The 18,159-nt window shown below is 33.4% G+C and overlaps 1 protein-coding gene across 2 annotated transcripts; it reads left to right on the forward strand.

Annotated features, from left to right (window-relative positions):
- The first annotated feature begins 14,263 nt into the window (after positions 1–14,263).
- On the forward strand, positions 14,264–16,345 carry LOC116000349 (glucan endo-1,3-beta-glucosidase 13-like). 2 transcript variants are annotated; one of them, XM_031240418.1, is made up of 4 exons: positions 14,264–14,475; positions 15,421–15,774; positions 15,852–15,891; positions 16,004–16,345. In XM_031240418.1, the coding sequence occupies exons 1-4, from the start codon at positions 14,412–14,414 to the stop codon at positions 16,104–16,106; spliced, it is 561 nt and encodes a 186-aa protein (XP_031096278.1). In that variant the 5' UTR covers positions 14,264–14,411; the 3' UTR covers positions 16,107–16,345. The 2 variants fall into 2 exon arrangements, with proteins under 2 accessions (XP_031096278.1, XP_031096285.1); XM_031240425.1 differs by having other exon boundaries at positions 15,430–15,774.
- Positions 16,346–18,159: the final 1,814 nt, after the last annotated feature.

Below are 18,159 nucleotides of genomic sequence, written 5' to 3' on the forward strand. Positions count from 1 at the left end.
ATCCGCTAAATTGAACCGGGACCGTACAAAGTCAAGTGCTACAACACCATTAACTAGGAGCTCCCGCACATAGCTATGTCGCATGCCTATGTGTCTTGACTTGCCATTATAAACATTGTTATATGCTTTGGCCAGTGTAGTAGCGTTGTCGCAATGCACTAAAATTGGTGACATCGGTTTCGGCCAAATTGGAATTTCCATAATCAAATTCCTTAGCCACTCAGCTTCTTTACATGCAGAAGCTAATGCAATGAATTCAGATGCCATAGTTGAATCTGAAATGCAACTTTGCTTTTTAGAAGCCCAAGAAATTGCACCTCCTCCAAGCAGAAACACCCATCCACTAGTTGAGGAATAATCTTCCTGATTTGAAATCCAACTAGCATCAGAATATCCTTCCAGGATGGAAATATCTCTCGAATACACCAAACCATAATCAATGGTTTTATTCAGATATTTCAAGATTCTTTTTAATGCCAACCAATGTACTGCACTAGGATTACTAGTGTATCTACTCACCTTTCCTACTACAAACACAATATCAGGACGAGTACTAGTCATTGCATACATTAAGCATCCTATCACTTTAGAATATTCTAACTGAGAAACTGGATTACCTTCATTTGGAATTAACTTCAACGAAGGGTCCATAGGAGTAGAAACTGGAGGACCAGTCAAGTGATCAAACCTTTTTAACACTTTCTCAATATAATGAGATTGTGTTAATCTAACACCATCCTGTAATTTAGTTATTTTTATTCCAAGAATAACTTCTGCTTCTCCCAAATCTTTCATGGAGAAACTGGAACTAAGAAACTCTTTGGTTTCTTTAACCTTTTCCAGATTAGTTCCAAAAATCAACATGTCATCTACGTATAAGCAAATAATAACCCCTTGTCCTTGGTTATCAAATTTGCTGTAGATGCATTTATCAGATTGATTTATCCTATACCCATTAGTTAGCACCACTTGATCAAACCGATCATGCCATTGCTTAGGGGCTTGCTTTAAGCCATAAAGTGGCTTAATTAACTTGCAAACTTTATGCTCTTGTCCAGCAACCATGAAGCCTTCTAGTTGCTTCATATACACTTCCTCCTCTAATTCACAATTTAAGAATGCAGTCTTGATCCATTTGATGAAATACAAGATTGTGTATGGCCGAAATGGCCATTAACAATCTAATGGTAGCAATCCTTGCTACAGGTGCATAAGTGTCAAAGAAGTCTACTCCTTCCCTTGCTACAGGTGCATAAGTGTCAAAGAAGTCTACTCCTTCTTTTGCTACAGGTGCATAAGTGTCAAAGAAGTCTACTCCTTCTTTTTGTTTAAAGCCCTGTGTGTCAAAGAAGTCTACTCCTTCTTTTTGTTTAAAGCCCTGTGTGACAAGCCTGGCTTTGAACTTCTCGATTGACCCATCGACTTTCATCTTCTTTTTGAAGATCCACTTGCACCCGATAGGTTTACAACCACTCGGAGGATCAGTTAATATCCAAGTGTTATTTCCCATGATGGAATCCATTTCATCATTAACTGCTTCTTTCCAGAAAGCAACATCATGAGAATCCATAGCCTCCTCAAATGATGAGGAATCACCTTCTATATTGAAGTAGTAGAGGTTTGTGGTTTCCAAGGTACCTCTCGAACCTTCGACCAAATACATTTGGAAGTCCGGACCAAATGTTTTTGTCTTTCTGGTTCTTTTACTTTTCCTAAGTTCAAGTTCCTTTGACCCTGTATGATCATGAACTTGATCAACATCTTTGGGCTTACTTGAACTATGAATCAAATCCCTGGTTCTATCTATCGAAGTGAACCTATTTTCATCAAAGATAGCATCCCGTGAATCTATAACGATATGTACCGAGACATAGTCATTAGGTTCTATCACATAGAACCGATATGCCTTGTTGTGTACTGCATATCCTATAAAGATAGAATCGATGCCCTTTTCCCCTAGACCTTTACGTTTAGGATCTGGCAACCTTACCACAGCCCTGCAACCCCAGACTCTCAAATAATTCAGGTTGGGTTTCTTGTTGAACCAAAGTTCATAGGGTGTTACCCTACTTCTTTTATTAGGAATTCTGTTGAGAACATAACATGCGGTCAACATGGCTTCTTCCCAGAAACCTTTACTCAATCCGGAAACTGACAACATGCAGTTTATCATTTCCTTGAGCACTCTATTCTTCCTTTCTGCCACACCATTTTTCTGTGGAGTATATGGTGATGTGGTCTCGTGAATGATACCCACGGATTGAAAGAACGGTGGATCATAATATTCACCACCTCTGTCAGTGCGTAATCTTTTCACCAACTGACCAGTTTGTAGTTCAACCTCCAACTTAAATATTTTAAACTTTTCCAAGGCCTCATCCTTGGAATGTAGGAGGTACACATAGCAATATCTCGAATAGTCATCTATGAAAGTGACTATATACTTTTTATTTCCCAATGAAGGGTTGCTATGAAAGTCACACAGGTCACTGTGCACCAATTCAAGCAAAGTTGAATCCCTTTTTATACTAGGAAAGGAATTCCTAGTTATTTTATTTAACATGCATGCACTGCATGGTTCCTTGTTCAACTGAAAAGATGGTATTAATCCATCGTTAGCCATGTCAAATAAACGAAAATAATTTACGTGACATAAACGTGAATGCCATAAAAATGATGAACGCACTGTGTAAACACAACCATCAACTTTATTTATATTAAGTTTGAACATATTACAACACAGAAATCCTTGGCCTACAAACGTACCGGCCTTGGACAAAATGAAACGATCTGCTTCAAATACAAGTTTAAAACCACACTTGTTCAATACAATGCCAGAGATTAAATTTTTTCTAACATCTGGGGCATGATACACATCCGTGAGAGTCAGCTTCTTTCCAGACGTGAGAAGCAACTCCACTTGTCTAATCCCTTTCACCTTCACCATGGAATCATTTCCCATGTATAGGCTTGGACCATCTTCCAGATTTTTATAACTCTTGTAAAGATTCATATCCTTACAGACATGCCTGGTAGCCCCAGTGTCAACCCACCACGAGTCATCAGTCTGCATGACATAAACTTCAGATATCATAGCAATGAAATTTTCAGTGCTATCAGAAACGAGATTAATGATTTTACCTTGTTTCCATTGGCCACTTCCTTGGCCATGATCACCTGAAGATATGCCTTGCATCCTTCCAAACTTCACAGTCCTTTTTAAAGTGTGGACCGTTACACACCAAGCATTTAACCCATGCCTTTCCTTTCCCTTTTCCATTCTTCTTAAACTTAGAAGATTTTGAGGTCTTTCCCGGTTTCCCTTTCCCTTTGCGGTTCCCATATGGTTTGCCTTCATCAACAAAGTTGATGGTAGAACCCGAAGCTCCGATTGATCTCCCACCGCTTTTTTTCTTACTCTCTTTCTGTCTGATCCCTTCCTCCACATACATGTGGGAACCTAGTTGCTCCATGGTAAGTTCTTCCTTCCTTTGCATCAAGGCACGATGTACCTTATTCCATGAAGGCGGCAACTTGTCTATGATACTGGCAATGGCAATGGAGTCATCCATATTCATGCCATGGTGCCTTATCTGTCCAAGGATTCTGACAATCTCATGCAATTGTTCCATGACTGAGCGATTGTCCACCATTCTGAATTCATTGAATTCACTTACTAGGAATTTCTTGCTAGAGGCATCCTCAGATATATATTTTGCCTCAAGCACATCCCACAGATCCTTAGAGGATTCCTCATATTGATAAATATCAAAGAGGGTGTCAGACATACCGTTCAGAATATGGCCACGGTAGGCGAGATCATCATTCTCCCATTTGAGTCGGCGACGGGTGGCTTCAAGCGTCTCATTCTCTTGCTCCACTGGCTTCGGGGTGCTCAGCACATATGCCACATTCAGAGCCGCAAGGAGGAACTTCATCTTCTTTTGCCATCTGCGAAAGCCCACGCCTTCAAAGTGTTCCAACTTCGGAATGTTGACAGCAAAGTCAAGGAACCCAGAGTTCATCATTCCTCAGAAACTAGGATTAAAAGCTTATAGATTGTTGGTTTATTGATGGAGAATATGAGGAATAACAGTAACGAGGAAATGAGATCTTCAGGCGTGATATCACTTTCCTATAAGCTTTTAATTTTCCTCTCACAAAGCAACGGGGTTTCAAGATTAAATCTTATGGGATACAAGAAGATGAAACAAAGTTCTTTGTTGCTTGAAAAGAAACTTTAGGAGAGATTTGAACCGTGAAATAACTTGATAGAATGCAAAACTTGCACCCTTCATCAGATGAAACTCCCTAGAATTTATAGAGAAAATTCTAACCGTTGGGAGCAGTTTATGGCTGTTGGTAAACCACCTTCAACCATAATTTTGAACTTCCAACCGATTTTGGATAGGATAATCTGGTTTACGTAAGTTACGTACCCAAGCATGATAAACGTGATAAAACACATTCTAGTCTTAATATCCCCAATGCAATATACTTGTTGCAAAACAAGAGATACTAAAACATGTGTACGTTACTTACCCTTACATATATCAGATCAGCATTCGAATCATAGAATGCTTCACAGATTCGCATCTCTCGAGAGTTGGAAGTTTACAAAAAGACTATCGAGACATCTGTCGATCGAACTGATTTCTCGATGTATCTCTCGAACATTCCTATCTCTCGAGACACCCATGTTCTGCGAACTAATCTTTCGAATAAACTGACCTCTCGAGGTATCTCTCGATCATCCAAAATCAACTCCACCAAACTAAATAATACTTATAACTCCATAACTCCAAATATTATTTAAGCTTGCATGGTAGACATCTGAACCATTAATTTCCATTTACTATATAAATATCCAACAAAAACAATGGCAGACTTACAATTTGACAATTTTAATGGGGCTGTTTTCAACATTTAATCAAATAACACATCCTAATAAATGAAATAATATGATAATTCATAAGTCATAACATTATAGCAATATTAAAAAATAAAAATACACAAATATGGAATACTCAAATACTTCACTCAACCAAAGATTCAAAGTAGCAAACTATCAAAAATAACTAATGAATCATAATGCATCTCGCATGACCGTATCTATTTCAGCTTTGACTGATAAAATTCGGGTTCATATTCTATTTATGCATCTTTGTGAATCATTTGTAAATTGTGTACTACCGGTGTGTAGAAGAATCTGGCAATAATGATTATTAATTAATGAAGTATGAAATAAATCAAATAAATGAATAATTATTACAGAGTAATTAATAAATTGGATAAAAAAACAATGAATAAATTGGATTAACTAATAAAATAAATTAAAGGTTTAAAGTTTAAAACTTATAGTAGCAGTCCAAGCTCCAACGATTGGTCAAAATCGAAATAACTCGGTCAAAATCATATGAAATCGGTCGACTTGGACGAGTTGGCCGAAATCAGCCGAGTTGACCAACTAGGCCGAGTTGACCGACTATCTAAGACACCATATTTATTTATTTATGATATATTTTATAACTTGAAGAGCTACAACTTTGATGAAGATCACAAATGCTAATTCAAAGAATTCAGGGGTGAAAATAGCCTAAAAGACGGATAATGCACACAGAAATGCTGCCTGGAGGTGTCCACGATTGTGGCCACGGGTGTGGACACTGGGCATTAGGCCCTTCATTTCTGGCCACAAGTTTGGCCACGGGCATGGCCACACCCGTGGCTAACCTCTGCAACTTTTATCAACCCCGTTTTTACCCGTTAAAAGGGGATTTCTTCCACCCAAAAACATATCTTTCTTTTCCCCTTCAATTTTTAGTTAGGTTTAGCTTTAGGATAGCTTAGATTAGTGTATATTTCTTGTTCCTTTCCATTTTCAAGCTCAAGACACCTTGCAATCTTCGATTCCAAAGGTTAAATAGAGAAGTTTTCTTATTCCTCTCTTTCCTTTGATTTCTATTTATGCTTTCAATTACTTCTTTAATATTGTGTATCCATTATTGTTATATTATGATTAACTAAGTGATTTGGGACTAGGATTTAGTTTGATTTCTTGCTATTAATGCCTATTTGATTTGTATTGCATCAAATGGAATTATTTGGGTCTTCTAGGGTTGTTGTGTGAAATGGGTTTGTTGTGAAATTTGTGTATGATTGTTGGATCTCAATTATATGCTTTATTTGGAGTGTGTTTGTTGCTACGAGAGTAGATATTGTACACTAGCTACACATTCACACACTTGATGCCCAATATGAGAGTATTTCGAGTATATATTAAGGAGAATTTATGCCTTGTGTTCTTGAATGGGCAACCTTGGGGTGAATTGCCGTGAGGGTGGAGTTCAATGTGAGGTTGCAAAGTCCAAATATATACGAGAGTGGTATTTGGATACTTTTGTGCATCTCACTTACCCTATGTCTTGTTTTAATTCTCTAATATTTAGTTTAATATTTGGCATCTTAGCTTGAATCAACCAAGCCCCAGTCCTTTGTTTTACTTGTCTAATTATTTGCTAAATCATATCAACCAAACTCATTAACGATAGGCCTAGTTTCTAAAAGAATAGTTTTACCTTGTGCTTAACTCTACTTTGCATCAATTTCTAACATTACAAGAGTTATCTCCAGTGGAGCGATATCTTAACCCTATACTGTTATTTGATACTTGATGGATGTGTGAAAACCGTCCTCATCATTAAAATAGAAAAGATGATTTGTTACCAAACACTGCTCAGGGTGTCAAGTACCCGTTTGACACTTTCGTCAGGGCGTTTAGTAATTAGGAAAGTTCAAACTTTTTTAGAAATTTAAAAGGTTAGAAAATTATTTTCACGTTTGGTGCAATCTTTGAGTTAGAAAAGTTTAGGTCAATGAGAATCACATTCAATGATATCAAGGAAAGTAAATCCCACCTAAGGGGTGTGAGATTCTTTTTTCTAGCTTACTGAGAATATGTCGGCTTTATGAAATTACATATTTAACATTTTTTGTGTCGTACTTGCCATGTTAAAAATCTCTTATATAGCAAACATGCTAATTGATTTTCCCATTAAAATTATTCCCATCAATTATATTCCTTGGAAACATTTCCTTAATTAAGAATTTAATTGATGGGAAAGTACCAAACGCCTTTCTTGGAGTGACCCGTATAACCCACATGCCAACCCGTACAACCTGCCACCCATACCCCCACCCCAAGTTTATTTAAATATTTTTTGTTTAAATATGGTTTATATTATAATTTAGAATTCAAAAGTATTGTTCAAAGCAATAATTAAATTCCAAACCTCTCAATTAGTCTTAATCTAACAAAACCAACTATGATAAAGGTATTTGTTGATTTTTTTTTTTGTGTATAACTATATATTTATTTAAATCATTCACAAGTATTTTATAGTTAAATATTAAATAAATAAATATGGGTTCTTCATTATGCAAGATCTAATGGCTAGGATTTAATTCGCGGTGTAATTTGGAATTTTTCATCGTTAGTTTCCTACATGGTGTTTTCTTATACGTTCTTGCTGCGTGATTTTAGAGATTTTTTTCGGTAGTTTCCTTTGTTTCTATTCGGGTCCGTCTTTGTTTTTCTTTTTTCTCTTTTTGGATTTTTCCGTCGTGGGTGGTGATTACTCGACATGACTTCAGGTTGGTGTCTCTTTATTATTATTATTATTATTATTATTATTATTATTATTATATTTTCAGTTCGTCGGAATATGTTTTTGATTATGTTTGTTGAAAAATTTGTGATTTTAGAGGAGTGTGCATCGTAGGCCGTTGAGATGTGGATTTGTACACTAGGTGTGGTGCAATGTAAGGCTTTGGATCATGCATTTGTTATAGGGTGCCAGATATGCGTTTGTGATTTTTTTTGTCACTAGGGGATATTTGTCTTGGGTGGTGCATCATAGGTTGTGAGGGTGTACATTAATGCGCTTATTGCAATACATACATCGTTGTATGTTGGGATGTGCATAAGTGCATTGGTTGGTCGGTTGTGCGCCGCATGGTCAATTTTGTAGGGTTTAGGGTATAGGGATTTAGGGTTTAAAGGTTTATGGTGTGTACTTACAAAATGCTAAATACCTGTGTGCACTCTTAGAGGTACAATTGTAAATTTCTAGCATTAAAGGTATGCATTTTGTCTGGACGGTGTTGTGCATGTTGTGTTAGTATGGGTGAACTATGTGTTCATGTTGTTTTTGTAAAAGATTCGCGAAATGGTTGCCCAACAAGAGATTTACTAATGCACTACATTCGGTATAAGAATGCACGATTAAAGCAATATGAATACACAACGAGTATCGTATGAATGCACGTGGTTGGTACTTGTACTAAAATGATTGCATAAGCTATTTTTTCGATAACCATGAGGATGTCGATTATGGTGCCTGGAGTAGTTGGAAGAGTCCAAAACTCTTAATGTAGACACTAGGATGTCGATGAGTGCGTTTGTGCAATAAATTCGTAATGTAGACTCTAGGATTATTTAATTTCAATGGCCCAAATTAGACTATAACTCTCATCTAGGGCATGGTTCTCATGGGAGATGGACCATATATATATATATGTGTGTGTGTGTGTGTGTGTGTGTGTGTGTATGGGATGGTTTACGTGCGAAGCTTCTCCCAGGTGAAAAATGGGGTGAGATTTGAGCTGTTGATCTAATCTAGATCAACAACTCAAACTGAAGGAATTTTTTTAATAATAAAAAAAAGGGTGCTTCCTGACAACATGAATGCAAATGATCAAGTAAGTGTCTTGAAATAACGCACCTTAAGCTTCAAACTTATGCACCTTAAACTGGAAAATAATGCACCTTAAGCATTAAACATACGCACCTTAAGAGTTAAACTGATGCACCTTAAACTAGAAAGTGACGCACCTTAAACTTTAAACATACGCACCTTAAGCTATAAACTTATGCACATTAAGCTTTAAACTTAAACACCTTAAGCTTTTAACTTAGGCATCTAAAGTTATAAACTTACATACCTTAAACTTCGAACTTATGCACCTTAAGCTAGAAAATAATGCATGTTAAGCATTAAACAAACGCACCTTAAGAGTTAAACTGATGCACCTTAAACTTTAAACTTAGGCACCTAATGCTATAAACTTACGCACCTTAAGCTATAAACTTACACACCTTAAGCTGTGACCTTACGCAAAATGACCATAATGCTACCGCATTTTTTTTAATTAATACGATTAATAAAACTTAGTCATATTAAGTTTATTACAAGTATTAATTAATACGATTAATTGTAATTTATATAAATATTAATATAATTATATAGTTAATATAAAGTTTATTTATTATATAGACTATACTTTATAACTCAATAATATTATAATTATAAAATAAAAGTATTACATATAAATTATATTAGTGTTAAATATAAGTTAAATACATTATAATTATAGTACAAATTACAAATTAAAAACTAATTATCTAAAGATACATTATATATAAACACACATAAAATTTGTTTAAAAAGTTTAGTGTGTTTGGTTGATAAATAATAATAATTATTAATTCAAAGGTCTTGTAATTAATTAGGTTATTAACAATAAGTGGGTGGGGGAGCCCACTAGCCCGTGCCTACTTGGGTTGGGTTAAAAATCCCAACTCATTTTCGTTTTGATAGCTCTTAAATTAGAGGGGCTTTAAAAGAGCTTTTGTTTCATATTAGAAAATGGAAGTGTGGTTGCACTAGTATATATAAATTTCCTCTTTTCAGAATTTTGATTTGTATAGATTAGAGGTTCTTTTTCGAGGGCAGCGGTGCAAGTCAAATTCAAAATTGAGTTTGAAAAAGTTTTACTCGTGTGCACTCGTGACCTGCATATCAGCAAGGTCCTTGTGTTTAATGGTTCACACTCTGTCGTCAACTGCTTTGCGTCGTCTATCAAATTGCTTTTTAGTATATTGAGCAGTTAGAGTATTTGGGTTTAGTTAGAATTTATCTCTATTAGTTCTCTGTTTTAGTGTTGTAGCTCATTATATATTTTCAGTATGTAATCTTCTCAATTCACTGAATATCAAATATTACTTCCTCATCTGGTATTAGCCTTCGATCCTATAACCAGCCGAAATGACCCCCCCCCCCCTCTTGCTAATGACAATTGGGGGTGTTTGGTTATTGGCTTATAAGCCAAATTTTAGCTTATTTGACCAAGTTTAGTTGTTTGACCAACCAATAAGCTATTTTGAAGTGTTTGGTAAATGACTTATTAGCCTTGGCTTATTGGGCCAATAAGTTGAAAATTAAAAAGCTAATGAATGTAGCTTTTTGTATTAGCTTGTTGGGAACAATGGGTATATTGACTATTTTATCCTTTGAAATCAATGTGATTTACTTTTAAATGGGTGGTGTGTTTGTTATTTTATAATAATAATAATATATAATAATAATAATAATAAACGGGTGATGGGTTTGTTATTTTTAATAATAATAATAATAGAAAATAAATACGTAATAAAAGTTGTTTTAGAATACTCGTATAATTTAATAAGAGTTAAATAAACAAAAATAATTAACTTATGCCCTTAAAAAAATATAGATGATATCCAAATTTTATAATTATTTATTAATAAGAGTTTATTTTATTATATTTTCTTTTTTACCCTTATTTTAAACCTAAATTTTTTTACGCTCGCTTTTCTAAAACTCATCACATTGCATCACCTTTCTCTTTGACATCGCACACATCTCACCTCCGCAATTGCAAATTGGAAGTCTTCTTCAAGGTATTTTTCTAATCTTCTCTTTTTTTTTTTACAAATTATTATTTTAATATATACATATATATAAATGTGTGTGTGTGTATATATATATATATATGTATATATATATATATAACAATTGTTGCGGCTCCATTTTCAATATGACTTTGGTAGCTAGTCGTCTCTACTGTGATAGATCATATTTACAATTTCTAGTTAGAGGTGCATAATAGATTCACCGGTGTTACATGGCATGCATATGATGTGTCCAATAATGGTAAGGACATAAGTTTGCCAATAACACACATGTCCTAATGACGTATATGACCAGGCTATATCAAAATAATAATAATAATAATAATAATAAGAAATTTTGTACAAGGGCATTTATATTTTTTAAATATATATTCCATTTCTATTCCTTTAACCAACCAAATGCGGGAATACAATTTCCAAGTTTATTCCTTCAGCGAACCAAACGCTGGAATATAATTCATATTCTATTCCTTACCTATTTTATTTCTTATGGAATAGTATTCCTATTACCTTAAAATTCATTCCGTGAACCAAACGTGTTGTTAATGTTTTATACACAGAACAACTCACAAAATTATGCTTTTCATCCAAAAACTCTTATTTCTCTAAAAAAAAAAAAAAAAAACTTTTGCTCTGCTTAAAATTCTATTTTTTTTTTCTTGTTCATGTTTGCAGTGACATTTTAGTTTGAATGCTCAACTAATTTGTTGTAATTAATTTTATCTTGGAAAATCTAGAGTACAATGCTCTTAACACTTAGGATGTAGCAAACAAAGTTTTAAGGAAAGTGTGTGTGACACACGACTCAAATTTTGATTTACAGAATCATTCATATTTCACTTGTTATTTGGAAAAGACTCGACACTTAACATAAGGGCTTTGTAGTTAATTAAGGATTGCATTTGTGCTATGCTTAAGTTTGTCAACATTAGTATTACTTTTGTTAAACGATCAACTAATCATACGACTCATTCCTTTTTGCTAGAGCTATTGGTTTACAATCTGGTAAGAGGGTTGGGAATCATATTCCTCCTCTTTTATGTAACACTTTGAATTATGATTATTTGGTATCTTGTTGTTTACTTAAAAAAAAAATAAGCATGTGTCCAATTGTATACATTTTATGTATTATCAATTATAAATGATTTTTTAAGGAAATATATTTTAAGATGTTTTTATAGAGGCAAAACACTTTAGACTATTATAAGTTTTCATAAAATGTTTTATAAAGTCAAATCTTCAACATTGTTTAAAAAAATCATACATGTCCACTAATGAAGTAGATGGTACATATATATGGGTGAATAATGTAAAAAAAATTGTCGGATAAAAAATTATATTTGAATTAAATCGATTCGCCATTAGCATTGAAAAGAACGTGGAGTATGGGTTAAATAGCTAGAGATGAAAATGACAGTAAATTATCTTTTGTAATTTAGGATAAATTAAAATGGAAAATATAAAACTAAATATGACAATATTAAAAAATTAAGATTAAACCTAGAGAAATAAAAATGAAATTTCCTATTATATCTACTATACTAATAAGAGCCAAAGAGAGTTAGGCCTAAAATGGGTAGAAAAAATGGCAGTCAAATTATTTAATCAAATGGATGGTTCATATGAATTATTCATCAAATAGATGGTTAAGATAATTCAGATTAATATTATTAATAGAGATTACCTAATTTAACCTTACTTTTATGATTATCGTTAAGTTTCCCGTTAAATATTCTCTTCTCCGTTAATATTCCGTTAACTTTTCAACTTACCCATTAATTTGTATAAGAAAGGTCTTAGGTTCGAACCTCATCTCAATCAAATTTGACATAATTAAGTTTGTCACTCTATTTTACTCTTATTAAATTAAATAAATTAGTAGCTATGTCAAATTATTTAATCAAATGGATTGTTCAGATGAATTATTTAATCAAATAGATGGTTAAGATAATTCAGATTAATATTATTAATAAAGATTACCTAATTTAACCTTACTTTTATGATTATCCGTTAAGTTTTCCGTTAAATATTCTCTACTCCGTTAATATTCCGTTAACTTTTTAACTTACCCATTAATTTCTATAAGAAAGGTCTTAGGTTCGAACCTCATCTCAATCAAATTTGACATAATTAAGTTTGTCACTCTATTTTACTCTTATTAAATTAAATAAATTAGTAGCTATAACAAAAAATGATACATATGTATTTCTTTAATTTAGAATTATGTGTCTACAATACCTTTATTTGAAAAAATTATTCATTATCAAAAAATTAAATTAAATAAGAGAAATAATTTCATTAGTTATATTGTCTTTATTTTCTCTCATGCAAGGATTCTTTACATTCAAATTTATCAATTGATATTCATTACATTGTCCATTATCTTATTTTTACAATATCTTGTAATTAAATATCAAAGTTATAGTACAAAATAATGTTATATATTTATTTACCAAGTATTTCATTAATACTATGAAAAAAAAATTTAAAATAATTTGAAACTAATTATATTAACTACTTGGGAATTCGTTGACAAAGAGAGTACTCAAATAACCCAACAAATTGAAGCGGAATCACTCTATTTTACTATTATTGAATTAAATAAATTAGTAGCTACACCAAAAAATGATACATATGTATTTCTTTAATACCATGAAAAAATAAAAAAGAATAATTTGAAACCAATCATATTAACTACTTGGGGGATTTGTTGACAATGAAAGTACTCAAATAACCCATTTCCCAGCAAATTGAATCGAGAAACTACCTTTTAATATCTTTGGAATACATAATATTTTAAATTTTTATTATTTATTTAATCTTTTTTCTTAAACTAGGGATTTCTTTATCCACAATAACTCATTCGACAATAATGGTTAAACCAAATGAACCCCAAGCAGAACACCTAAAGGAAAGTCCATAGCTCCTATATCATAATCTCATTGCATGACGTTGTTATCTATACTATCAACCATAACCGAATTGCAAATAACGCACTACCAACAAAAATGAAGAGAACAAATAGTAAATATGAAGACAATGACAATGCTACTCAGAAGAGAATTAAGAACACTTAGAAAAATTTAAATTAAAAGTAGTATTTATTTAGACTATCATTTGTAGACCAAATATTTAGACTATCGATTTTACAAGGTTGCAAACATTTATTTTAGTAATAATTATAATGAATTTTCTATATTATCTTGGATACATATACTATGAGTTAGATATTTAAATTAAAAAATTCGACATTCAATTACCCATGTATAAACTTCTCCTATATAATCTTGCATTGATATACTTTCAATTATTTATTTAAATATAAACATTGGGCATTAACCCATTCGCGCGCAATGCGGGTATAAAACTAGTACACTTATAAAACAGAAAACCTTCCATTTGAGAATACCAAAGGCAAAATAAGAGTAGCAAAGAAATTAAATTTAAAAAAAATAAAGAAGAAAAGAAGAAAATTTGCAGAGAAGAAACGGCTGATTCTTCATGTACACTTTGTGCATTAAAAGGCACCATTATGATTTATGAGATGTCCTTCTCTTCCCTCCAATCTCCAATCCCCTTTTTCATCTTCTATGTCAAGTGAAACACTCTTTCTCTTTGTTAACAAATCTTTGCAGCAATGAAAGGTGGAGTTTTGGTTCTTCTTCTTGGACTTCTGCGATTCACACTGCAATGCTGTCTTGGTATTATTCACTCCCTTTTTTTAAAAAAACTTTCCTGCAATTTTTAGCACCTTCTTGTCTTGTAGTTTCTGAACTTACATTTTTACTTTCTAGTATTCTCTGATTTAGTGATTTACTCCCAAAATTTTGTTGCAGAAAAATATTAATTAATCTGTTCATTAATCATATTTCTATCACTGTCAAGCATTATAATCTTGTTAGTGCTGTTGTTTAGGGGTGGGGAGGCATCGTAATTTATTAGAAAATTTCATAAAAATTGTTATTATTTTTTTAAAATCCCTTTCAAGCAGAGGAAGTGGGTTTAAAGACTTACTTTGCTTCACAAGTACATCATGTTTGAGGGTACTAAATGCCCTGAATAGTTAACCATATTGTTGATTGAATGACCTATTTTTGGCATTTGTTTGATGTGTATATGTGTATTCATATACAGATATACATGTATGTATATATGTATCACACACAAGAGTACATCCAAAGTAGCCATTTTAACCCAAAATGAAGATTTTGGTTGACAAAAGAAACTCACATTTGGAACAATGTAAGATTTTTTCTTCATGTTCATGAACTATTGGTGGTGGTTTGGAAGTTTTAGCTTTTTGTAGGCAATAGTAAACCCAATACATCAAGCAGTAGTAGTAACCACATTGAGAATTGCATTTGTGTTTCATGACTCTTTGGTATGGTATGGGTAACCTAAACTCATTTACCGTCAGAACCTATATACGGGAATGGTCAAAACTCATTTGAGGGAGTTATACCGATATCTATTGCGTGGGTCATGCACATTTGTGCTTTCTGATAGGTTATATCTTTTGCTTGATGGACCTGATGCACTTATAGTAGTTATTTGCCATTTGGTGAAGTTCATTTATTGTGAATGTGCTTCATACTTTCATTGGATTGAAGTATTGACTTATTTCTCATTTTGTGTGAAATGTTGAGTTCCTAAAGTGGATGCCAGGGCACAACAAATGTTGAAGATGGATTCTGCAATTCCTGTCACAACACTCTCACCTCCCGAGGGCAACACAACATTCCTCGGTGGGACTGGTGGCACGACGTGGTGTGTGGCCCGTGGTGGTGCCTCCCAATTTGATCTGCAGAGCGCGTTAGACTGGGCGTGCGGTCTGGGAATGACGGACTGCAATGCAATCCAGGCGGGCGGCCCCTGCTTCGAGCCCAACACGCTCACCTCCCACGCCTCGTATGCATTCAACAGCTACTACCAACAGAATGGCAACAATGACATCGCCTGCAACTTCGGTGGGACTGCTGTGCTAACCGGAAACAACCCAAGTGAGCATCGCTTTCCCCCGTTCTCTATGATCAAATTGCAGAACGAGTAACAAATTTTCGGTCACTTGTTCTTGCAGGTTATGGGAAATGCACTTATGCAACCTCGGGTCGCCCTGGGTAATTACTAATTACCAACTGCTATCTATGTTATACAATGTAGTTCAATTTTGTGTTTGTGAGAAGGAAAAAAGTGTTCATTTTTGTTGGTTTTTTCTGTTGTGATTCATAGGGATTTGAAGGCATCTGCAGCTGCAGTGTCAAGGCACAAGGGGAGCAGATTTTGGTGGGAAATCAGCATTCTTCTTCTGCTGTTGTATCTGAGAAGGAGTTGACCATTTAAGGATATGTGTGATTGTGAAGGAAAGGACTTAGCCAAATGTGTCCTTTGTTTGGCTGCACAACATGCCTTTCTTTGTTGTTGGTTTAAGAATCTCTGCCTATGTCTTCATTTTTGTAAGCAAGCATTTAGGAATCTGAAATGTCCAGAGAATGTTCTAATCTTCTTGTGTCAAGCAATTAGCCCCCTTTTGTTTAGGTTATGCTTTATGAAATTTCTACAATGTTAATCGTACCTAGTACACTCATGTATTGTATCTTCTAATTAGATATATATTTTTTGTCTTGCAACTCTAACAAATTAAGAAAAACAACGGAATCAAATACTCTGTACAAGATATTTTGATCTAGGAGAAATCTCACTCAAATACAAATACTTTGATTTACAAGAATGTCTGTAGTAGCTACCTGAAAATGCGCTCTAGGTGAAGTTCACCTTGACGCCTTGTGACCCTAGTTGGCAAAGGATCATAAAGAGGTAAATTAGCTTAGTTTGTCCATAGTTGATCGGTTCGAATCAGAAAGATCAGATGAATACGAAGTGCCATCAGCAAGTCATATTTGAAACATTGTTGTTACTAAGTTAATTGTTTGACCAGTTTAATTGGGATTGTCTCCCATCAAATATAGGATACTGTTTTTTAAGATGCCGTAAAATTTAAGTTTCATATATTGTTTTACATTACAAGATAATAATTAGCTTTAATTTTTAAACTTTTTTTCATGTTAATATATTGAGTAATACTAGTATGAATGAATATATAGGTAGATGATATTTGAACCATGTAACATTTACCTATATGAACATTAGAATATACATGGTTTTGGTCATCGGAACACCATTTATAGTGTTTTATTTACTATAAATACATTTCCCCAACGTTTTGGAGATCTTGTGGTTGTAGTATATCTGATAGTAGTTTATTGGACTGAGCAAAACGCGAGAAACGATACTGTCCCCAGTGGCATTTTTCTGTAATCTCTATTTCTCGTGAGAAGCGAAGAAAAGAAATGTAGTGAAGGATTCAATAACTCTTGTGCTATTGCAGCTAAGCTGGTTAAGAAATACTACATATAAACTTGTAATTATAAGATCATAAGTTTTAAAAAAATATAAATTTATAATTATAAGGTTATTGAATTTCAATCTTTTTAGTTTGAATTGATAACTTTAATATTATGTCGGTTAGGATTTTGGACCAATAGTTATTGTGTGAACCATAATTCACACAGATGTGTGGACCATAGTCTAATATATATTTTTATAAGGGAAAATGACACTTTTTCCCCTTATGTTACGTGCATATACCACTTTTCCCCCTGAGTTATTAAAGTGGCAGTTTTCCCCCCTCAATTATTTTTAAAGTGGTAGTTTTCTCCCCTGTAATGTTAAATTGACATTTTTGCCCTTAAAAATAACTATTTCATTTATTTTTATTCTCCAACCAATTATTACAAATATGTATGGAAGATCACGGTTCAATACGAACCTAATCGAACACTGTAGCAATTGAACCTAAATAGTATGGACGGTTACGGTTACGATTCATAACCGAAAAAATAAAATAAAATAATTGTTGAATTTAGACTATTTTTAAATAAGAAATAAAATTATAAAAATAAATAAATAAGTTTTGATTAGCGATTTAAAATCAAAATTGGAACCGAACCGTACCGATTTATCAAAATAAGTGTTTGATCATTTTCACTATATATGACTATTGTTCAATTCCGATTCACGGTTCAACAATTATTTAATTTTGTTTTTCGGTTCTGAATCGTAACCAGAATCGTCCATACTATTTCGGTATGATTGCTACAGTGTTTGGTTAGGTTCGAACCGAATCTTGATCATCCATACATATAAATAATAATTTGTTGGAGAATGAAAAATAAATGAAATAGTTATTTTAAGGACAAAAATGTCAATTTAACATTTCAGGGGGGAAAAGTGCCACTTTAATAACACAGGGAGAAAAAGTGCTATATGCACATAACATATGGGAGAAAAAATGCCATTTTCCCTTTTTATAATTCATATTGTACATT

Source organism: Ipomoea triloba, chromosome 1 (assembly GCF_003576645.1).
Source record: "Ipomoea triloba cultivar NCNSP0323 chromosome 1, ASM357664v1".
NCBI classification, from domain to species: Eukaryota; Viridiplantae; Streptophyta; class Magnoliopsida; order Solanales; family Convolvulaceae; genus Ipomoea; species Ipomoea triloba.

What these genes read in the sequence shown, in the direction of transcription:
- LOC116000349 (XM_031240418.1), top strand. Translation starts at nt 14,412, where the DNA reads ATGAAAGGTGGAGTTTTGGTTCTTCTTCTTGGACTTCTGCGATTCACA. An exon ending in GCTAACCGGAAACAACCCAA is followed by an intron (nt 15,775 to 15,851) that starts GTGAGCATCGCT and finishes TTGTTCTTGCAG; the next exon opens with GTTATGGGAAATGCACTTAT. An exon ending in GCAACCTCGGGTCGCCCTGG is followed by an intron (nt 15,892 to 16,003) that starts GTAATTACTAAT and finishes TGTGATTCATAG; the next exon opens with GGATTTGAAGGCATCTGCAG.